The sequence below is a fragment of the Ahaetulla prasina genome, chromosome 4 (assembly GCF_028640845.1).
Source record: "Ahaetulla prasina isolate Xishuangbanna chromosome 4, ASM2864084v1, whole genome shotgun sequence".
NCBI lineage: Eukaryota > Metazoa > Chordata > Lepidosauria > Squamata > Colubridae > Ahaetulla > Ahaetulla prasina.
This window is the reverse complement of record NC_080542.1, coordinates 95,025,084-95,049,710: the sequence shown is the minus strand read 5'-3', so window position 1 is coordinate 95,049,710 and position 24,627 is coordinate 95,025,084. Positions and strand designations below refer to the sequence as shown.

Below are 24,627 nucleotides of genomic sequence, written 5' to 3'. Positions count from 1 at the left end.
GCCCACCAGAGGAATCACTCTGGCCAGAGGATAAACGGGCCGAGAGGATCCTTATCAAGAATCATCAGGTGGCTGCTTGGGCGGCCTGGATAGCCATGTCTTCCTCCTTCTTTGATTGCGCATCATTGATCTGGCTCAAACAACTCCAGGAGCGCATACCAACTTCTGATGTCAGGTCGCACCAGGATCTGAATAAGATTCGGGCCTCAATGGAGTACTCAGCGGACACGACCCTCAATGCAGCCCGTTTTGCGGCAAAAACCATCGGGGCCTCTGTTACATCGAGGCGTCTCCTATGGCTTCGGCATTGGCAGGCCAACGCACGTAGTAAGTGGCGCTTGGCGGCCTCTGCATATTCGGGAGACAAGTTGTTCGGACCTCCACTGGAACCTCTCTTAATTGAGACGCGTGACAAACGCAAAGTACTTCCCTCAACATCTCATCGAGGTGATTCACGCAGCCAACCATATAGCAGGCCCCAGTCCTTTCGGAGCTCAGACTCATACAACCAACAACAAGCTCAACGTAATTTCGGATGTAATCCCCAGCAAAATTTCCAGGGCAGACAGGAATATGGTTTCCCTTCCCGTAGACCCTATGGGGGGGCAAGGGCCGATCTTTCAGAAGGTCCAAGTGATGTAGATTCTATCCCGATAGGGGCCCGTCTTTCTCTTTTCTTCCCCATTTGGAATCTTACTACTTCTGATGTGTGGGTCAAATCCACCATTAGGGATGGATTTTCTCTCAAGTTCCTCTCTAAGCCTCCGAGGGTTTTTGTGCGCTGTCCCATTTCCCGACAGTCATCTTCCAGGGCTCTAATTAATTCGGCAATTGACCATCTTATCTCGACTGGGGCAATTGAGCCTGTTCCACAGAAAGAACGTGGATATGGATCTATTCACAACTTTTTGTCGTGCCCAAAACCTCGGGGGGGCTGGAGGGCTATCCTCGATTTAAAGTCACTGAATCGGTACATTAGCTACCACCGATTCAAAATGTCCACTCTCTCCTCTATTCTGACGAGCATTCGCCCAGGGGACTTTCTGTCCTCCATAGATTTGTCGGAGGCATTCCTCCATATCCCTATCCATCCCCACTTTCATCAATACCTTAGCTTCTCCTACTCGGGATGTCACTTCCAGTACCGAGCACTACCGTCTGGCCTTTCTTCGGCCCCGAGGGTATTCACGAAAGTCCTGGCAGCCCCAATAGCCCACATTCGTTCCTTCCCTATCAGGATACAGGCATATCTTGATGATATCCTCATGAAAAGACCTATGTGTGTTCCACTCCAATAGAGTGATTCTTAGACTAGATCCTACCTTCATGACCAAAGTAAACACGGTCTTTCACTGATCGCAGGAACTAGTACTTCCGGGCTTCTGTCCCTTGTCAGTACACAGACAAAAGAAATTATGGCACACACTTGACGTCCGTAGGGCGTTAAAGATATACATTTCGCCTACAGAGTCCTGTCATGTCCCCCTCCCCCTCCGATGACCAGGTCAAGGAAGTCCGTATCAAACGTGGCAACGAAGCCTCTACAGTTTGCCAAATTCCTTTGAGGTTTATCAGAGCAGGCAGGAGTCCAAGTTGTGACTTCAGCAATAGAGTCCGATAGCAGCAAACTAGATGAGACTTTGCTTGACTCAAGGTTGGAATGCCAAAAGCAGGTCCTTTATATAGGCTGTGGAGTGTGGCTCCATGACTCAGCATTTATCCAGGCCTGCCCCTCCCTTCCTTCTGCTGGTGTCGCCTCTCAGATCTCCAGAAGCGAGGATCCTCCCACTTTGAATTCTCTTCAGCTGGATCTGCTGTCAGTAATTCCAGCACGCGGCTGGTTTCCTGCTCACACGCTGTAGGAGTGAAGTTTATCGGGCTGGTGTGTTCACTCCTGACATCCTCTCCAGGCATGGGGCCAGGGCCGGGGGGCTGACGGCATGACAGGCCGTTCATCTTCATTATCAGACTCGGAGTCTGATAACAGGCCCGGGTGGAGGTGGGAGGGGCCCGGCTGAGGAGAGGAGGGAGGACGAGGCACAACAAGTCCTTTCGGAAGTCAGAGTCCTTGTTCCTATCCTACTTACCAGCCTTATTGGGCCTAAAGATAAACTCTCGCACGTTGAGCAGATGGATACGTGCTACGATTGCGGCGGCATACCAACATCAGTCATTGCCTGTTCCAGGGCACATTTCAGCTCATTCTACCCGGAGCGCAGCAACTTGCGTGGAATACACACGTGTCGATTCAGGAGATTTGTACTGCGGCCACTTGGTCATCCCTGACACCGTTCATAAGACATTATAAATTAGATGCATACGCATCGGCTGATGCGGCCTTTGGACGGTGTGTTCTTCAACAAGTCCTGTCGGACCAATCCTTGGAGAGGCAGCAGTTTTCCACCCGATGAGGACATCTACTTTGGTATGTCCCCAACCTGACCAGCATTCCCACTGACTGGGAGAATGGGCATTGGCTTACCTGAACGCCCCTTCTTGGAGAAGTGGGAATGCCAGTCAGCCCCACCCTGGGGTATTCCTGCCGGCTCAAGGGGTGTCGGGGTGGGGTGGCTTCTAATTCTTTCTTGTTTTGGGTAGACACAGCAGACTGCTACTGCGTCCTCACCGAAAAGCTGGAAGGCACAGGAGGTGGGGCCAAAAGGAAATTAGCAGTCTCGGTCCTAATTGGCTAGCACGAGGGAAACCCAACCCGACCGGCATTCCCACTTCTTCAAGAAGGGGCGTTCAGGTAAGCCAACGCCTATTCTAGTTCCACCTTAGGCACAAACGCTGGCTGGGTGACTTTGGGTCATTAATTCTCTTTCAGTCCAACTCATCTCACATGACTATTGTAGTAAAAATAGGAAGAGAAAGGAGTATTAAATATCTTAGCTGCCTTAAGTTACTTATCAAAGTAATAAAAGCAGGATATAAATCAATAAAATTTTAAAAATGGCTATAATAGAGGTCTGATAGATGGCTATAATAGAATTTTGCAAATCAGAAAATATTTTCCTTTCTCTTTCATCTTCTTGTGAATTTGTGAGGGGAGGCTGTTTTGGGAGGCTTCCATATACTACTTTCTAGACCTGGGCTCAAGCTACAGTTATCTGATCGTTGATTTGGCAATTGATTTTTCCCTCTGTACTTCAAAATCATCCACTATGTTTACTATGGGATCCATATGAGGGGTGAAATTTAGCCGGTTCTATCTGGATAGTATGATCCAGTAGGGTGAACTGCGCAAAGTCCCGTTCATGTCATGATGTCCCTTTCTTGTGACAATTTTCAGCCTCTGCGCATGCACATTTATGAACCAGTAGGAAAGGTAAGTGCATTTCATCCCTGATCCATTTTATGACTTGGTTTAAAGCTTAATGAGTTTGTAAAATCACATAGGAATTTACTGTATATTTCATTAATTAAAGGAGGGAGACTGTTACAGTTTTCTATCTCCATTTTTTCCATAATTATAAGACACAAAATATATTATAAAGAACATAAAGTATTTTGTGTTGCAGATAAGTACTAATTAATAGTAGTTATATTAATTAGTACATATACAGCACAAAATAATGTATGTTCTTTATGAAAGATATTGACAAACTAAAAAAATAGCAGCAATCAAAGCCAGGCAGACAGAAGAATTTCAGAAATATATGAACAGACTTGAAAAGGAAGTTCCTTAAGGTATAAAAAAAAAAATGCAGTCCCCTTGAATTTCTCCTTTGTAATTCTTCAGTTCCAGCCCTCATTTTCTAGTGTTTGTGCTAATGTTAATCTAGGGCAAACTTTCTTCATATTTCACCTATTTATGAAGTAAAGAGAGAAAGAGAAAAACTGAGCTATTTCTACCAACATTCTGAACTTCTGTAAATATACTTTGATTTTCCTTGTTACTTTTCTTTTTTCAGGAAATATTATTTCCTGAAATAATGTTAAATAGCATTTAACACAGCACAGTACTTAAACAAAATGGTTCAGTTGAGATCTGCATATGTGGGACTGATTGGGGTAGATTGTAAAGGTGACACCGAAATATAATTTTATGTCATTTTATTCTATTTTATATATTTATGTATTAAATTATATTGTATCTTATAATTATTGTATTTTACCCTACTCTTATTTTAAATTGTTTGTATACGATTTTATTGGTGATATGTGTTTGAACTTTGTGCTTTGATATGACCTATAAGCTAATCAATAAAGCTATCTTAAATGAAACATTTACCCCCATATTTGAAAGTTATGGTCCCTATAGTGCCCCCCACCCCCATGTCATTCACTGTTATAACAGAGCACAGAATTGCTGGAGTAGGCCCCGCCAGGTCCCCAAAGTTATTAAATCTGCTCCCCTTATCCATCCATAAGCACACTTACCTTCTGAAAATCATCAGACATCATGCTGGGGAAGAAGGACAGACCATCTGTCCAGGTCTAGGACAACTTGGTGTGGCCAATTTGGCACAGCCACTCATTGTAGCCAGATCACCAGCAAGTTGCCTTTGCCAACTCACCACCAAGTCACTGCAGGACAGCTCAACATGCCCAATTCACTGCAGAGACAACTCACCATAGGTATCCAAAAGAAGAGCCAGGTGGATGGGTAGATGAGTGAGCAGGTAGGCAGAGCAAAGAACAGCAATGGCAGGGGGATTCCCATTTGCACACCCCTTGCAACTGCCACTGCTGTTGAACTGAGCTCTGAGTCATATGGTGGCAGTATTGGGTAGGTAGGCAGCCAAGAGGAGGCGGCCGGGTACGTCCCATTTTCATACTCCCTGCCAGTGCTGCTCCAGTAGCTCTGGGAACTCCAAGAGCTTGACATGGCAGCGACAATGGTGGCAGGTAGTGTGAAAATGGGATGTACCAAACCACCACCGCCTATTGGCCAGGTGCTCTACCACTGCTGCTGCCGCCAAATGGCCTGAACTCCAAATGGCCTGGAGCTCAGCACAGCAGCAGGGGTAGCAGTGGTACCAACAGTGGTGGCGGGGGTATGCAAATGGGAAGCTCCCCGGCTGCTACTGTCACTCTGCCCACCTACTCACTCTGTCAAGATTGAATTTGCTTATGCTTTCTGTGAATATTATCACTTTTCAACTTGCTAAATAACCGGGGGGGGGGGGGGAGGGAAGGGAAAGATGGAATCTGGAGGCTCCAGACTTCAACTGTGAGAGTCAAACATCCATCAAGGACACAACTGCAGGTATTGGCCAAGACATAAATTGTTCTCAAAACAAAAGGACGATTCATAATTGGACAATGTGGCAAGTCCAGTGGGAGGAGGGGAGAAATCTATTCTTTAACTATGCAGGGTTGCCAGGGAAAAGTTAGAGCTGGTTTTGCTTTCTTCAGTGCCAAAATGATGTACACAATAAAGTTTTGCTTTTGGGATTTCAAAGTTCCAGAAAATGTCTATGTTTGTTGGGTTCATTAATTGAAACATTGACACACTCATATGCCTGTCTCTCCCTCCTGCTGCCCGCAGCAAGTTGTTTCTGTGGCAAATTGGCCTTGTTGAGTTGTCCTTTAACGACTTGGTGGCAGTGAGTTGGAGAGGCGACTTAACGGTGGTGAACTGGCAACAATCAGCTGGCTGTGCTGAATTGTCCCATTCTACCCTTGTCCCTGGGTTGCATGTCTGTGCCCCAGAAGTGGCCACCACTTTCAACCCGGCAATTCTTTGCAGTTATATAGAAATGGCAGTCACTTCTGGAAGGCAGTCATATGGAGGGGGGGAATCATTCTGCTGCCCTAATGCAGTTAGGAAACCTCTGGAGCTCCAGAGATCTTTAAAAGATAAGCCCATGTTGGGTGATGGAATGAGGAATAAACTTAAGGTGTGTAGGGATCTGGTGGAGGGGGGAAATGGTCTGCAGGATATGGGGAATAAACAGGCCCAAGAGCTATTGGTACTCCAAGGAACAGGAAACAGAACATGAAGTGTCTCAGGGGATGATGGAAAGGCAGGTGGTCCTGAGCCTGCACTAGAACTCCCAAGCCTCCTCCACACTGATGCACCTGTGGTCCACATAATAACCCAAACTTTGTTTTAATAACTACATCAGGAAAAACAAGGAGTGCGGATCATTAGGTGAGACTGTCTTGCTTAATGGCCATTAGCACTTGTAACTATAATTAGTAGTCTCCATTATAGTCAAAAGTTGTGGACCACCTTTAAAGAACCTTCTGGCTTAGAAAGACCTTTTGAGAACTGGATCATCTTATTCAGCCTGAATCTTGTAAAAATGGAGGAAAGAACACAAAAAGCAGAAGACATTGAGATGGAAGATTTCCCTGTGTTATTTTATGGTATTATTTAGAGAAATTATGAACTTTCAAAAAACTTCCAGAAAGGTTTTATCCATTCTTTTCCATATCTTACATCAGAACCATCCTAGTCCAAATAAAAATGGATTGGTTTTCAGCATATTTATGAAATATAGAATCAGAATAACTACTGAAAAGCATTATAAGAATTTTGATAAAAGGTAAGAATAAAAAAATAGTGCATTTTGGAACTTTAAACAAACAAGCTATTATGCAATTTGGTAGCAATTATTCTCCTTACTTAAAACTATTTTTGATCAGCAAATCAACAATACAATTATACATATAATGTAACTATGCATATCAAAAAAAATGTAATAGTCTTTTTACATTAAATAATAACTGGTATTTTTCATGGGAAATGTATTAATTCAGACTGAGATAATTGGCAAAAAGGTCTACTCAAGTAATAGACCATTACAAAGTATTCAATAAAAATCTTATAGCATTTACTGAAAAATAAGTCTAAAATAGGCTGCTTTAGGAAACACTGATGAAAAGTTCCAACCAAATTTACTCTAACTCTAAATCCTGCATTTAAGGCCATATTATATTACATAACACTGTTAGATCATGTGCTTTATAACATCTACAAATTTATATATCTCTATATCTTCAAAAATATAAAGTTTAGTTGTTATTTTTCTCCTGATTCTTTCACATGCTCTAAATTCTAAAAAACAAACACGTAAAAAATTGGGATAAACAAAACATCTGAAAGCTTTCACTTTGTGAAGTACAATGATGAAAACTAAATTTTAGAAAACTAAATTTTTAAGTGTTATACAGGTAGCCCTTGACTTACGACCACAATTGAGCCCCAAATTTATGTTGCTAAGTGAAACATTTGTTAAGTGAATTTTACCCCATTTTACAGCTTTTCTTGCCATAGTTGATAAGTGAATCATTGCACTTGTTGTTAGTAACCTGGTTGTTAAGTGAATCTGGCTTCCCCACACTTTGCTTGCCAAAAGTTTTCAAAAGGTAATCACATGACCCCAGGATACTGTGACCGTCATAAATATGAGTCAGTTGTCAAGCATCTGAATTTTGATCATGTGATCATGGGGATGTTATAGTGATCGTAAGTGTGAAAAATGGTCATGCCACTTTTTTCAGTGCTGTTGTAACTTTGAACAGCCACTAAATGCACTGTTGTAAGTCAAGGACTACCTATAAAGCATTTTTTTTCTTGTGGAAAAAATAATAACACTCCGTGCAGTTGGGAAATTTGTAATATACATTAGGTGCCCTAATTTGCTCTTATATAATCTTTGGTCCCTGCCATCCTAGCTGACGTATACCATCTTCTTGTTCCCACGGCTGGCTAAGTTATGCTCAGCCTAGCCCTTTGTGAGGCAACTGCTGCCCACACAAGGCTTTCTTTCTAAGATCACGCACAGTGGTTTTCTTGTGAAACCTAGGGAAGATGGTATCATGTAACCAGCAGCTGTCTTGTGAAAGGGCAAGCATGCCTTATCAACAGTGGGGGCAAGAAGATGACAAAAGTCAGCTGGAATAGTGAGGTGTAGGATAGCTGGAGACTTGGAATGCAGGATGGCGAGGGTGACTATAGCTGAGCTGTGGCAGTTGTGGCTTGTGCTGTGCTGCTGGAGTGATTGGCTTCTTGGGGAGTTGTGGCTTTCTGCTATGCTGTTTGGATGGATGGCACTTCCTGTGGTGGTGCGGCTTTACGATGCATTGTTAAGTCAACAGGGGCTTCAAGGGAACCCTGAGGCTTCTTGCTGCAGCTGAGGCTTTTTGCAGTCTCAGAGCCACAGTACACCAAGAGGCTCCTGAGCTGCAGCATGGTAAACAGCCCCAGAATTGCACAGTTTTGGGGTGCTTGCTGCAATACAGGGTTCAGGGCTGCTAAAAGGTAGCAATGGGTAGGGGGCACTGAACAATTACCTACTGTTCCTATCTCAATTTTTCCTTTGTCCACCTGGTATCTTCATTCCATTTTTTTCTTGAACTGCTCCAATTAAACTCTTTATCCCGTCTTTTTCTATTTTTCTTAAGATTCCAGGTGTCTTAAGTAGTTGGTTCCACGTAATGTTATTTATGTAAGACTTTTTCTTCAATACAGCATCTCACTATTTATAACTTTTCTGTAAATCTATGTTCTATTCATAACTTGCTTAATGGTGAAGTGATACTTTTAAGTACTACCATGATCTTTCAGATTGCGCAGAATCACAGCAGGAAGGCTATGGGATTTCCATCCTGTCACTAACGTATCCTCTATTTTCTTAACGTGGGTCCTGAACATGAACGAAGGCATTTTCAGAAGCAGATCAAGGGGCAGCAAAGCTGAAGAAATAAAAGAAAAAACTGCATGTGAAACTAACACAATTTAAAAATAAGATTAGAAGACATTCAAGATGGGAATCCTTTCAAAAATAGCAGCAGAATTGAAATTACCGGGTCTTGGTCTGAATCCTGGAATTCCAGTGTAATCTCTGTAAACATAGAAAGGGTAGCAAGAATAATCTTTCAAATAATAATTGTGTGAGAAATTTAGCATATAAATTGTATCAATGCCTGGAAAGAAAATCATTTGAGTCTTATATATAATGACTCCAATTTTATCAAAAGTTTACAAAGAAGCAGACATACATTAAAAAGTCCTTATCCATCTTTCTTATCATGCAGTATTACTAGATGCTATGGCTGCGCATCTTCGAAGACTGTCTGAAAGAAATGTTCTGGTCCTTGTTCATCTGAAGCATTTAGAACAGTGGTTCCCAATGTGATTTTTAATGGGGGCAATTTGGAACCTTGTTTAAACCAAATTAATGGCATTTTAGGCTTCCTCCACGTGAGTAGGAGTTCACTCTTTGAATATTAAGAATTATATGTCACCGCAGGGGGGGAGTTGGAGGGGCATCAGGATTTTAGAGATTGCTTAGGGGGGCATGGCCAAAAAAAAGTTTGGGAACCACTGATTTAGAACCTCACTGCTATTCCTTAAAATAGCCCTTGTTTTTTTCTGTCCCTGAGCAAGACAACAGTTGCTTCAAGAGTTGTATTAACTTTTCTGTACAAAACTTATGCAGTTCTCTGTAGAATGCTGATGCCAAAAAATGCACGTTCATACTATTTAACATTTTAGGTAGCACCACTTCGTTTGAGGCCTTAGCCATATGCTGTTTCTAAAAGCTTTTGATATGGCAATAATGTTTAGTAAAAAAATTAAATTCTGATAAAAGGAGAACAGCTTTAAATATACAATTGGGGAGTTATCATTTTAACTATATTTACTTAGTTTAGTTTAAATGCAAATTAGATCAGATTTAGTTGTCTCCTAGGAGGAGTCCATACTTTGAAAAGTGTGTTTTCCAGTGTGATGCTCGAAACTGAGGGTGGTCCTTGGTTAATAAAATGTTGTATACTCCAATTCTGAATGGACTTTGAAGAAGAATATGAAAAACATTTTCGCAATGGATAAAATATGTATCTCAATTACCATAATAAAATGTTATAATAACAATTTTTGCTTCTATTCTGTCAATTTATTTTAAGACATTTATACCACTAAAAAAAATAAAAAATAAACCTGACTGAGATTTGTTTTGTGAAGAATTGTTAAAATATGAGCATCATTTTATACGCTGTACATAATTTTATATGTTGCTAAATTGCTAATGTGGTTCATGTATTTTGAAAATTATATTCTTTGAAAATTTGAATATTCTTGTACTCCAGATCCAAGATGAATTTAAAATAAGAGAGGCAAACAATTTACATTTGTAAAATGAGATTTCAAACTTGCCTTGCCTGAGGCTGTCTTTCATAAGCACTTAAGCTGCGTTTTATGCCTGTAACAAAAGTACTGAATGTATACAAGTCTGCAAACATTTTAAATTCATAAAATATTTTTCTTCTAACATTTGCATCCTACCATAGAAATTTTTAAAAATATATTCTGGCAATAAAAGACAACTCTAAATAGAAAAAGTGTCAAGATGTAAACAGAATATCATGATTCATTCTTTTCTAAATATCACATTTTAATCATACTTGATAAAGCATAGAAATATTCTATTTGCTGGCCATATAATTTGTTAGAGGGTACATGGTGGCCTAGTGATTAAGACTCGGGTTCGTCAACAGGAAAGTTGGCAGTTCAAGACCCAAGTACCATGTGACAGGGTGGCTCTTGTTTTTGCCCCAGTTCCTGCCAACTAGTAGTTTGAAACCATGCGAGTAGATAAATAGTTACCATTTTTATGGGAATGTAATAGTGTTTTATGTGCCTCTGCATACAGTCATGCCAGCCATATGACCGTGGAAACATATTCAGACAAAACTGTCTCTCTTGGCTAGGAAATGGAGATAAGCATTGTCCCTTAGAGTCAGGCATGACTGGACAGGGTAAACCTTTACGTTTACAATCTATCAGATGCAATAATTGTATCTAATTTCTTTTTACTGCATTTTTACTGTGCATACTGTACATTTAAGAAAGCAAACTATTTTCTTGTCTGCTATATATGTTTTCTGCATCAGAGCTCAAAGTAGACAAATTTACCTTCATTCAGAATGAAAAAAGAAAAAAAAATCACATAATTTCCATTCCAATTTTTCTCTTAGCCTTATTATTAGGAATTAGTTTAGGAAAGAATAAATTATAATATTAAATGAGTTAAAGCTGATTTTTCCAAACTTTTTTATGATAGTTATGAAACAAATCACTTGTTAAATGAATCATGTGGTCACTAAGAGAATCTGGCTTCCCCCATTGGCTTTGGTTGTTAAAAATGTGCTGAAAAAGTTGCAAATGGCAATCACATGATCCCAGGACACTGTTACTGTTGTAAATGCATCCCGGTTGCCAAGCACTCTAATTTTGATCACATGACTATGAGCCTGCTGTGACAGTTATAAGTGTAAAGACCAAGTATAAATCACTTTTTTCAGTACCATTGTAATCGTTGCTAAGAACAAGTTGTTCTTTTTTCTTACCATTTTCCAGCATTAACATGTAACATGCATAATAAACTTCTGTTGTGTTTTAACTGGAAAAAAACTAAAAGGCTAGACATCAATTAATGTGGAAGGCTGAAAAATCCCCAAATTGAAAAGTTTTTCACAGGCATATATCCTTATTCAAAATATTATTTGATTCTTTTCAAAATAAATTAAGATTAAAAGTTCAAATCTTACAAATTCCCTACAGGGAAATTAATATTCCCAATATAATAATAATAATAATAATAATAATAATAATAATAATAATAATAATAATAATAATAATAATAATAATTTGTATACCACCCTTCTCCCGAAGGACTCATATATATAACTAGCTGAATAACCTTGCTCCGCTACGAAACTATGTGATCGGGCTTGATAAATCAACACAGCTTGAAAATCAATGAGTAATTACAATTGGCCTCTCCTCTCCCCTTCCCTCCCTCAGCCTTGCCCCACAAAAACCTCCCCTCCCCTATCTCCTTCTCTCCCTCAAGCTTACCCCACAGAAGCCTCCCCTAACCTATCCCCTTCCCTCCCTCAGCCTTGCCACACAGAAACCTCCCCTACCCTATTCCTTTCTCTCCATCAGGCTTGTCCCACAGAAGCCTCCCCTATCCTATTCCCTTCTCTTCCTCAGCCTTGCCCCAGAGGTCTCTCCTATCCTATCCCCTTCTCTCCCTCAGCCTTGCCCCACAGAAGCCTCCCTTATCATATCCCCTTCTCTCCCTCAGGCTTGCCTCATAGAAGCCTTCCCTATCTTATCCCCTGCTTGCTCCTGTGAAAGTAAAACTTAAACTCCTCTCCTCTATTTGTGTTTTGCATTTGGAACAGATTTCTTTTCAGGTGGGGAGGGGGAATAGAACTCCTTAGCATCAGAGTATGTTAATAATAATATAGGAAATACTAATGCTCTGATGGTGATTTTGAAAAATCCTTGCTTAATGAGCACTTCGAAGCCAATAGGAACATATGTGGCAAATTTCAAGTTTGTAGGCTTTATGGTTCTGGAGATTTAAGAAAGCAAACTATTTTCTTGTCTGCTATATATGTTTTCTGCATCAGAGCTCAAAGTAGACAAATTTACCTTCATTCAGAATGAAAAAAGAAAAAAAAAATCACATACTTTCCATTCCAATTTTTCTCTTAGCCTTATTATTAGGAATTAGTTTAGGAAAGAATAAATTATAATATTAAATGAGTTAAAGCTGATTTTTCCAAACTTTTTTATGATAGTTATGAAACAAATCACTTGTTAAATGAATCATGTGGTCACTAAGAGAATCTGGCTTCCCCCATTGGCTTTGGTTGTTAAAAATGTGCTGAGAAAGTTGCAAATGGCAATCACATGATCCCAGGACACTGTTACTGTTGTAAATGCATCCCGGTTGCCAAGCACTCTAATTTTGATCACATGACTATGAGCCTGCTGTGACAGTTATAAGTGTAAAGACCAAGTATAAATCACTTTTTTCAGTACCATTGTAATCGTTGCTAAGAACAAGTTGTTCTTTTTTCTTACCATTTTCCAGCATTAACATGTAACATGCATAATAAACTTCTGTTGTGTTTTAACTGGAAAAAATCTAAAAGGCTAGACATCAATTAATGTGGAAGGCTGAAAAATCCCCAAATTGAAAAGTTTTTCACAGGCATATATCCTTATTCAAAATATTATTTGATTCTTTTCAAAATAAATTAAGATTAAAAGTTCAAATCTTACAAATTCCCTACAGGGGAATTAATATTCCCAATATAATAATAATAATAATAATAATAATAATAATAATAATAATAATAATTATTATTATTATTATTATTATTATTATTATTATTATTATTTGTATACCACCCTTCTCCCGAAGGACTCATATATATAACTAGCTGAATAACCTTGCTCCGCTACGAAACTATGTGATCGGGCTTGATAAATCAACACAGCTTGAAAATCAATGAGTAATTACAATTGGCCTCTCCTCTCCCCTTCCCTCCCTCAGCCTTGCCCCACAGAAACCTCCCCTCCCCTATCTCCTTCTCTCCCTCAAGCTTACCCCACAGAAGCCTCCCCTAACCTATCCCCTTCCCTCCCTCAGCCTTGCCACACAGAAACCTCCCCTACCCTATTCCTTTCTCTCCATCAGGCTTGTCCCACAGAAGCCTCCCCTATCCTATTCCCTTCTCTTCCTCAGCCTTGCCCCAGAGGTCTCTCCTATCCTATCCCCTTCTCTCCCTCAGCCTTGCCCCACAGAAGCCTCCCTTATCATATCCCCTTCTCTCCCTCAGGCTTGCCTCATAGAAGCCTTCCCTATCTTATCCCCTGCTTGCTCCTGTGAAAGTAAAACTTAAACTCCTCTCCTCTATTTGTGTTTTGCATTTGGAACAGATTTCTTTTCAGGTGGGGAGGGGGAATAGAACTCCTTAGCATCAGAGTATGTTAATAATAATATAGGAAATACTAATGCTCTGATGGTGATTTTGAAAAATCCTTGCTTAATGAGCACTTCGAAGCCAATAGGAACATATGTGGCAAATTTCAAGTTTGTAGGCTTTATGGTTCTGGAGATTTTGTGATAATGCATGAGTGGTATTTCGCTTTTATATATACAGATTAGTTAGAAAGAGAGACAGATTTATATATAATGAGTAATCATGAATATTTGAAGTCATACAGCTTCCACTCTTCTTATCATTTAAGTCAGGGATCAAATATATTTCATTTATAAGAATTTATTTCATACAATTATTCATTCTTGAAAAATATAACAGACATCAAGGATAAACATACGGTATACAATCACAGTAAAGATACATATCAAATGTATATTTACTATGGAAAAATGTGAAGAAGAGAAACTAAGATGATTAAGGGCCTGGAGACAAAAATATATGAACAGTTGAAAGAATTGGGTATGGTCAGTCTAGAGCAGTGGTAGTCAACCTGGTCCCTACCATCCACTAATGGGTGTTCCAGCTTTCATGGTGGGCAGAAGGGGTTTTGTCCAATACTGAAGCACTTTCCTTTTTTTAATTTAATTGACTTTTAAAAAAAATTTCATAACATTATTTAAAAACATTTTCATTAGGTTTTCATAAAATTCCCAATGAAAATTTAAATTTCTGAAAATATACTATTTGTATCGCCCACGCATAAGTTTAGTTCACGTTACGTAAGTGAAACTAAATGGCACTATAGTGCGACTGCAAACAAAAGAGCCTCCTCCCAGAATAGCTCGCGCAGCTCCCCCCACACTACCCAGCTGTAACAGACAAGCAGAGCTGGTAGCCGGCGCCCCCCCCAACCCAGTCCACGATGCGTGAGAGGCATGCGCAGACAACGATACACAGGGCATTATTGTGGAATCGGTGGGCAGTTAGAAAATTTTACTACTAACAGAGATACAAAAATGGGCAGTACGTATAAAAAGGTTGACTACCCCTGATCTAGAGAAAAGAAAGGCTAACAGTAACATAATAGCAGTATTCCTGTATTTGAGGGCCTGCCACAAAGAAGAGGGGGTCAATTTATTTTCCAAAGCACCAGAAGGCAAGACAAGAAACAATGGATGGAAACTAATCAAGGAGAGAAGCAATCTAGAACTAAGGAGAAACTTCCTAACAGTGAGGACAATTAACCAGTGGAACTGCTTGCCTTCAGAAGTTGTAGATGCTTTATCACTGGAGATTTTTAAGGAAAGACTGGACAGCCACCTACCTGAAATTATATAGGGTCTCCTGCTTCAGCAGGGGGGTTGACCTCCAAGGTCCCTTCCAGCTCTATTCTGATTGATTGAAAGGGTCACTTATCTCAATGCTCAACTTTACTTTTTACAACACAGATCATGCTTTTTCAAACATAAAAATCCTTTAAATTTGATACTTATTCAGTTATTTATGCCATTTTTCTAAAGACTGGATAAGTAATAAAATATTAATGTAAATATTGCTTTCATATTTCACGTTGCAGATCAGTTTATTTACAGCTTAAAACACTTACAAGCATGAAGATAGCTCATGGGACAGACTTTGCAACGATCAACATCTCCCAGCTTCACGTAAAGCAGATAGAAGACCATGCTACCAAATGTGCATTAGTTAAATTTGGAGCTTCTTACACCACATTAATCTGATTATGGATGATTTTTAGCTAAATCTTTGGTTTTTAAATCAAGTTCTTCTTCTTTTTTTTTTTCCATTAGGTCTTTCCAAATTTATTCTGAAACTGCAGTATCATCATTATGTTTTCATTCATGATTCACGTGAGCTATCTTATTACTGCTCAGATACTATAGTAAAGTTTTTGTCATCACTAATAGCTTCCAATTAACACTATCAACAATTCAAAAATATTCTTAAAGAAACTTACCAAATGTTGACTCTTTAAGGGGACTTGAACTAGAACTGCTAGAATGATCTGCAATATCCAATTCATCATCAAATTCTGAGAAGACATCTTTGTAAAAATAAAAAGAAGAAAATTACCCTTCTCTGCAATTGTGATCAGGAGTACTAAACATTTCTTGTTTAATCTTACCTTTTTCTGTATTTTCTAAAATGCAATTATCATCTGACAGGGTTTCATCTTTCTCTTCATCTTTTCCAGAAAACTGGTGGAGGTTTTCAGATAGAATATCAGTATTTTCATAAAATTCACTTTTTAAACTAGCTGCTCTGCTACTGCTAAAATTTGACTTTTCATAACGGTCCTGCAAAATAATAGAAACAATTCTTTAAGAATATAAATAATTTGCTCTAACAACACTAGTCTGTGAAGTTCACGCTAAGTGGTATCCATGAAGTTTCACAGATATTTCAATTATTGTAATCAAGCTTCTTTCTACCAGCTGGGCAAGACTGTGTCATGAATAAATTTCTAAAGAAACAAATTCTAATAAGAATTATTGTTTAAAAACTATGAAATCATTATGAAAGAAATGGGTCAGTTTTATGTCAAATGCAAGGCCAGTTTATAGTAAATCAAAGTTCAAATTCTGCCTCTCTTTCTCCTACTTGTTTGTGGCAATGGCCTTCATGCCATTCCCTTTGGAGTGTACAGTTTCTATATCTCATTTTTAAACACATTTCAAGCAGTGCTGAAAGTTCTATATGATTAGATCATATGTTCAGGTGATGACTAGTTTTTTAGAGATAGTTGTGATGCCACCTGCCTTGGAAGAGCCTGAAGAAACTATCATTTATTTGAAATTTTATCTATGCTCCAATCTTCTTCTTTTTAAAAAAAGGTTGTTGAGAAGTGATGCATATTAAATTCCAGACAATCCTAAAGGAACAGATTTTCTAGATCCATTTCATTTGGAGTTGAAACCTATCATGACTGCTCCATTGTGGGATATTACGGTGCTTGTTTCATCACATTAGTATCTATAAGAAGTCATAGGAAGAGGTCATTCAGTGCTTTAGAGTGAACTATCATCAGTATGTTGATGACAATCAGCTGTATATCACCACTGATAAAGATAACATAGGGCTAAAGATGTTCTGGAGGTCTTGAACTAGTGCCTGGAGGCCGTTAGGAGCTCAGTGGGGTGAAACAATCTCAGACTAAACCTTATCAAAACAAAGTTGCTATTGCTCATTAAATACTATGGTTTTCTACATCAATAAATCAGCTTCAGTAGTTGCTCCTTATGTGGTTGTACTTTTCCTGAAAAAATTAGTGTGTGATTTGAAGTTCATCCTGGACTTTTGCCAAATAAGCAGATATAGGTTTAGAAAATTTAGAACTCCGCCGCCTTCGACAGGACCTGTGTTTAATAGAATAGAATAGAATAGAATTTTTATTGGCTAAGTGTGATTGGACACACAAGGAATTTGTCTTGGTGCATATGCTCTCAGTGTACATAAAAGAAAAGATACGTTCATCAAGGTACAACATTTACAACACAATTGATGATCAATATATCAATGTAAATCATAAGGATTGCCAGCAACAAGTTATAGTCATACAGTCATAAGTGGAAAGAGATTGGTGATGGGAACTATGAAACGATTAATAGTAGTGCAGATTCAGTAAATAGTCTGACAGTGTTGAGGGAATTATTTGTTTAGCAGAGTGATGGCCTTGTCTGTTAAACAGGAAAGCTGTTATCTATTTGTGAAGGGATCCTGAGATGCCATAGGATATTAGTTTTAGGAGAAGTTTATCGTGTACTACTGAGTCAAAAGCTTTGCAGAAGTCTATGTAGATTGCATCTATTGATTTGCCTTGATCAAGATTTATAGTCCATATGTTTTTACAGTGGAGAAGTTGTAAGTTACATGATATTTTTTTCCTGAAACCAAATTGTTTATTAGAGAGTAGGTTGTTAGTTTCTAAGTGTGAGGTAATGGATTGGTTGATGATTGATTCCATGACTTTGCAGGTGACACAGCACAGAGAGATTGGTCTGTAATTTTTGACTAAGCTGAGGTCTCCTTTTTTGAAGATTGGGATGACTGTGGCTAGTGACCAAAGTTTGGGAAGGGAACTGGTAGTGAAAGCTTTATCAAAGATTATGCTCAGGAGTTCTGCTTTCCACTTTCTAGTGGAAAGTTTTTTTAAGAAGTATGCACATAGTCCATTGGGTCCAATAGATAGCAATGGTTTCAAGTTATGAAGAGCTTTTCCAACATTATCTTCTGTGAAATCTATATGAGTTAAGTCATCATACTCATTGCTGGTATGTTTGGGGAATGTTGGATATGTGTCATCGCTGTTAACAAAAACTGAGCCAAAGAAAATGTTAAAGAAGTTTGCTTTAACTGTTTCGTCATTGCATTCTTTGCTGTTAGAATCTTTTAGTGGTGGGATGGATCTTGAGTCTTTAAGTTTATTGTTAACAAAATTATAAAAGGCACGATTGGAATTTGTGTGCAGAAGGTCCTCTTCTTGCTTGGTGTGGTAATTTGTGCATTCAGTTTTTATTTGGTTGCATATATTTCTGTAGCAGTTTTTGAAATTTGCTACATTGTCTTTTTTGTTTCTTTTCCAGAGGGATTTTTTTTTTTGATTGAAGCTTTTTTATTGATATGGGTAGTCTGCTTTTCCTGATCATGGTGGTCATTTGTGGTACGTATAGTTTAATGACTCTATTGATTTCAAGTAGGAAAACTCTATAGTGGTCTTCAGCAGTTATACAGGTTGTGAACAGATTTTGCCAGTCCAGAAATGAAAGATCGTTGTTTATAAGGTCGTAGTTGGCTTTTTTGAAGTTGTAGTTAGGAATACTATTGTTATGACGATTTAAGTAAGGACGTATATTGAGATGAAAGTCAATCATGCAGTGGTCACTGTTGGAAAAAGGTTCTTTAATTTGTAGTCTATAAATTGAGTTTGAGTTGTTGCAGAAGATGAGGTCAAGGCAGTTGTTGAGTCTTGTATTGTTAGTTACAAGTTGTTCAAGACCTAGGTTTGTAACAGCGTTGTATAGTGTAGTATGGATTGGATCAGTTGTACATTCATTAGTTATCCAGTTAATGAGAGGTAGATTTAGGTCACATTCAGAAAGGAATCCTAGCAACTAAAGTATCATAGTTACAAAACGCTCTTCCAAGACTCAGTTATTTGAATCGACTGATTTGTTATGACAGCCAGGTCTAATGTTGTGTTATTTAATTCTAATACTGTTAAGATGTTAATGATCTGGGCAACAGTTATCAATATTGGAAGGGGGTTGCTCACTATGATCTGGATTTAGAATCTCAAATTCCAATGCATTGGTATTAAAGGAGTAATTGGAATTATTGCTAAGATAGGAAAGAAACTGGCACAAATCACTGAGAAGATTTATTGTAGAAAAGCTTTGCAATAATTACAAAATAATTTCAATATGCTGAAGATCACATAAAAGCTTTATTTAATGTGAAATGAAGGTTGAAATTCTAAAATTTGTTTTTTCCAACTATGTAGTACAATAGATTTGAAGCCACTCTTTTCTGATGTAAAGGACAATTTCCACTTCTCTTGTTTTGTTGAAGTATATCTTGGAAAGCATTATGTAATCAAACTGATACATTTGAATTTGTAAATTAATAGCCAATAATCTTGAAGCATAAAATTACTTTCATTACTGGGTTATTTTTGCCTCTTCAGTGACTTCTAAGTCATGTTTTCATGAGACAACGATTTGCTTTTAATTTTCTAGTTATATGCCCTCATTTTGTTGAATTTTCAAAATTTTAGCCTTATGATTTTAGATCCAATATTTAATCTTTCAGGAATGCAAATTGGGGGCATTAATATGTATATGCTACCATCTCAGTCCTTTTCAAATGTAAAGACAACATAGCATTTGATGATGTTACAAATACTGTTTTTATTTTCTAGCTTCAGCAACCAATTATTCACATTACTTAGGTATATAGCTGTTTGCTTGGTAATGTGGTGCAAACTTTATGACTGTGAGAGCAGGCTAATGCTGTATTATATATACTCATTGACAACTTGGAACAAATAACGGAGAATGTAATGTAGCCTTGGTAACAAAACAACTACTGGTATATAAGTTTTCCTTACCTGGGATAACACAGCAAGTTGATGGTGACATTTTATTGCATTCCTATTGGCCTCCATGAAATATCTCTGAGTACGCCTTCTTTCACGTTCCAATTTCTTCTCCAAGACAAGCTGGGAATTTGATAATCCATCTAAATACTTCATCATAACATCTGAAATCATTGAACTGACCTCTACTATATCAGGACGGATCTCTGCATCAGGGGTCAAACATCTATGGGGAAAAATATCATGTTATTTAGGAGATGAAAACCAATATTTACATGAAACTAGCTCTCATAAAATCAATGACTGGTGCATCTTTTTACACGAAGAGAGAAACAGCCCTTACCAAATATTGCCTTGTTCATAAAGTTTTACACAACAAAAGTTATTAAAAATCCCAATAGAAATAAACCAAGTTTATGTGAATATCATAGGCATGCTTATATTATTATGTATAATATTAGGTCTCTATTGTTCAGCTGAAATCAAGTTTAAATGAATACTAGAAAACTATTTACCAATGTATTCTTGATTATATTTTCCTGGAAGTACAGCCTTGATGGAAACCATAGTTGGTGATGGGATAGTTTAACTTAGTTATTTACTGCGCCTAAGTAGAAGCTTGTAAAATTCAGACTGAAGAATTTAACTGAAATGTTAATTTTGTTTTATCTCAGAAGTTCTAATGCAGAGATAAAATGTGTAGCCCTAAGATATTGTTGCAATACAATTTCCATCATCCCTTCCTACTCCTCATGCATACTAGGACTGATAAGAGTTTAAGAACACCTATACAACCATGCACTGTTCACTCTTGCTCAAGTGAGTGAAGAAAAATATTTTAGCAATATAATATCTAGACAGAAAGCATTGTTATGTGGCTACTAAAACAAAGCACCCACAAAAACTAGGTCATGTTTGGGTCTACAGTATGTATTGTTCTCAGAAAAGTATGTGAAACAGAGTCAAAAAAAATTGTTATAACAAAAGGCAGAGAAGTTTCCAAGGACCGTGGCTCACAAAAGTTTAAAAATTTGAACTTGAAAACTAAGCTGAGTTTGGATGCATTGGAAAAAGATGCATTGGAAAAATCTAGAAACACATCATTACTTCGATGTTGATAAAGGAATAAGCTCATCCACTTTTCAACCACTATGAAATTACCTATAATGAAGAATAATCCATTTATATCTTATTCCACTCTAAATAAATTTCATTGTAGCATCCATTGAATTTGTACCAATCATTTGAAAATTAAAGGATGGTAGATAGGTAACATCAGTATTCACAAGAACTCCTATGCTAGGGATATATTCTTATTATACCATTTCTTCCATTTAGTGGTTGGGAAAGTAAGGTAGATTGAATGGCACTTATCCTTTCTTCAGTAGGTAAGGTATAGATTTCTGTTTTAGCTACAACTCAAATTCATAATTTTCATTTATAGTCACTCATTATGAAAGAAATCAAAATGATTGTTGGGCTTCTTTTCTAAATGCCTCATACTTAAATCTTTCTACTAGATAATTTTCTACTTTATATACTAATAAAAATAATGGTTTCATCTTCTTTCATATTGTTATCTCTTTATGTCTTATGGCCATGATGGCGAACCTATGGTACATGTGCCACAGGTGGCATGCAGAGTCCTCTCTGCGGTTACACCAGCCGTCACCCCAGCTCAGCTCCACTGCATATGCGCGTGTGCCTTCAGCCAGCCAGGTGGTCTTCAGGTCTCTGCCATGCATGCGCAGGGGGCAGGGCGCATGCGAAGATGCATGTGTGCATGAGTGGAGATGGGGCACATGTGAGGGGCGCTCACATTGCATTTTGGGAGTTTGAGTGCACGCACCCCCTTGCACCCCATTTTTGGGCCTGAAAAGCCTCCTGCACCAACCTGGAAGCCAAAATGGGGCCACTACGCTCCATTTTGGCTTCCAAGTTGGTGCAGGAGGCTTTCCAGGCCCAAAATGGGGCATGGGGGGATGGGGGGGCTCACGCTGGCAAAAAGGCTGCAATGGCAGGCCATTTGTGGCAGCAAAGACGCTGCGGTGGCAGGCTGTTTGTGCCAGCAAAGAGGCTACAGCGGCAAGCCATTCACACTGGCAAAGAGGCTGTGTGTGCAGGCCGTTTGCGCTGGTAAAGAAGCTGTAGCTGCAGGCCGTTCGCACCAGCAAAGAGGCTGCGGGTGCAGGCTGTTTGCACCGGCAAAGAGGCAGCAGCAGCGGCTTGCCAGTGTCTCAGGGCAGAGTTGTGCCCAGATACACCATCAAATGATCTAAGAACTCTGTCGCCTTCGACAAGATCTAAGTTTAACTCATAGAATCATCTATTGTAATGTCCTTTCTGTTAAAGACTACTTCAGCTTCAATTGCAATAATACAAGAGCAACCAATAGATTTAAACTTAATGTTAACCACTTCAATCTAGATTGCAGAAAATATGACTTCTGTAACAGAGTTATCAGTTCTTGGAACACATTACCTGACTCTGGTCTCTTCTCATAATCCCCAAAGCTTTAACCAAAAACTATCTACTACTGACCTCACCCCATTCCTAAGAGGACTATAAGGGATGTGCATAAGAGCACAAATGTGACTACCGATCCTGTCCTATTGTTTTTTCATATATATATATATGAATATATATATATATATATATATATATATATATATATATATATATATATATATATATATATATATATATATATATATATTTGTTTTCTGAGGTTTTCACGGTGTTTGTATGTAGATCTTTGGTTATTCGGGTTTTCTCCGTGTAAAATTGGAAGTGTCTTGGCGACGTTTGACGAAGTCTCATTCGTCATCTTCAGGCTTCAACCGTGCTTCTGGGAGCAATGTGTGACTGCAGCTGTTTCTTCCTTTTAAAGGAAGAAACAGCTGCAATCACAGAGCCCAGAAAGCAGCTGAAGATGACGAATGAGACTGTAACAAACGTTGCCAAGACACTTCCAATTTTACGCGGGAGAAAACCCGAATAACCAAAGATCTATATATATATATATATATATATATATATATATATATATATATATATATATATATATATATATATATATATATTTGTTTTCTGAGGTTTTCACGGTGTTTGTATGTAGATCTTTGGTTATTCGGGTTTTCTCCGTGTAAAATTGGAAGTGTCTTGGCGACGTTTGACGAAGTCTCATTCGTCATCTTCAGGCTTCAACCGTGCTTCTGGGAGCAATGTGTGATCGCAGCTGTTTCTTCCTTTTAACTGCTAGTGGGGGTTTGAACTGATTGGGTGGGAGCTTGGCTGTGCTCTGATTGGAAGGGGTTTTTTTGTGCTCCGATTGGATGGGGGTGTGTCCTGTTTGGGTGGGGGCTTGGTTGTGCTCAGTTTAGTCTGTGATGCAGGGGGATTTGAGCTGGTGAGCTGCATAGCTGTTGTTTGGCATTGTGGTCGTGCTACATCTTCATAGTGGGTGTCAGTCTGCTGTCAGTCTATATATATATATATATATATATATATATATATGTAGGTCTTTGGTTATTCGGGTTTTCTTCCGGGTACAATTGAAAGTGTCTTGGCGACGTTTCGACGAAGTATCTTCGTCGAAACGTCGCCAAGACACTTCCAATTTTACGCGGGAGAAAACCCGAATAACCAAAGACCTACATACAAACACCCGCGAAAACCTCAGAAAACATATATATGCTTATACTTCCTTATATTTCCTCATATATATGTTTATATACTATATAATCATTTTGTGTGATGCTTGTGTATATTGTTGTGACAAAAATAAATAAATAAAAAATAAATAAAAAAGGCCAGAAGTAGCTGCCATCTGTGTTTTGGCTTCCAGGTTGGTGCAGGAGGTTTTCCAGACCAAAAATGGGGCACAGGGGCACTGTGCAAGGCCCCCCGGCACCCTCTTTTGGGCCTGGAAAGCCTCCTGCACCAATCTGGAAGCCAAAATGGGGTGCAGGGGGTGCAGGGCACATGCGAGGGGGGACTGGAGCACTAGCATTGCATTTTGGAAGTTTGGGCATGCACGCATCAGGGGTTTGGCCACTCGGCACCAAAAAGGTTAACCATCATTGTCTTATGGCATATGTCTTGTAAATACAGACTTTGAAATGGTGAACAAAACACTTCAGATATAATGAATTCCCTTCCTTTATTTGAAGTAGGTTGAGATAAATTAGATGTAACTGACCTACAGTCACTCACTCAGTTCTGAGGTTCAACCAAAACCTAGTTCTCTTCATTCTTAATTCAACAAATAGAATCAGCCAAATGCATGTGTCTTTTAATAATAACAACTCATAATTATATGCAGAGTGCAGAGAAGAGTAACAAAGATGATTAGGGGACTTGAGGCTAAAACATTTTAAGAATGGTTGCAGGAACCGGGTATGTCTAGTTTAGTGAAAAGAGGGTCTGGGGAGACATGATAGCAGTGTTCCAATATCTCAGGGGCTGCCACAAACAAGAGGGAGCAAAGCTATTCTCCAAAGCACCTGAGGGTAGGACAAGAAGCAATGAATGGAAACTAATCAAGGAGAGAAGCAACCTAGAACTAAGGAGAAATTTCCTGACAGTTAGAACAATTAATCAGTGGAACAACTTGCCTCCAGCAGTTGTGAATGCTGGAAGTTTTTAAGAAGATGTTGGATAACCATTTGTCTGAAGTTGTGTAGGGTTTCCTGCCTAAGCAGGGGGTTGGACTAGAAGACCTCCAAGGTCCTTTCCAACTCTGTTATTATGTTGTGTTGTGTTGTGTTGTGTTGTGTTGTGTTATGTTATACTATATACCATAGGCTTGAGGT

General features: G+C 38.7%; 1 protein-coding gene across 1 annotated transcript in view; it reads right to left on the bottom strand.

Moving 5' to 3' along the window:
* Window positions 1–10,126: 10,126 nt before the first annotated feature.
* NEK10 (NIMA related kinase 10) overlaps window positions 10,127–24,627 on the bottom strand; it is a 157,527-nt gene continuing 143,026 nt past the window's right edge. Inside the window, exons 27-31 of the mRNA XM_058182967.1 lie at window positions 19,826–20,039; window positions 15,845–16,016; window positions 15,677–15,763; window positions 15,026–15,092; window positions 10,127–10,157 (exon numbers count right to left, since the gene is read on the bottom strand). Of these exons, the coding sequence (XP_058038950.1) occupies window positions 15,088–15,092; window positions 15,677–15,763; window positions 15,845–16,016; window positions 19,826–20,039 (478 nt within the window). The 3' untranslated portion in view covers window positions 10,127–10,157; window positions 15,026–15,087. The remainder of the gene's footprint in view (window positions 10,158–15,025; window positions 15,093–15,676; window positions 15,764–15,844; window positions 16,017–19,825; window positions 20,040–24,627) is intronic.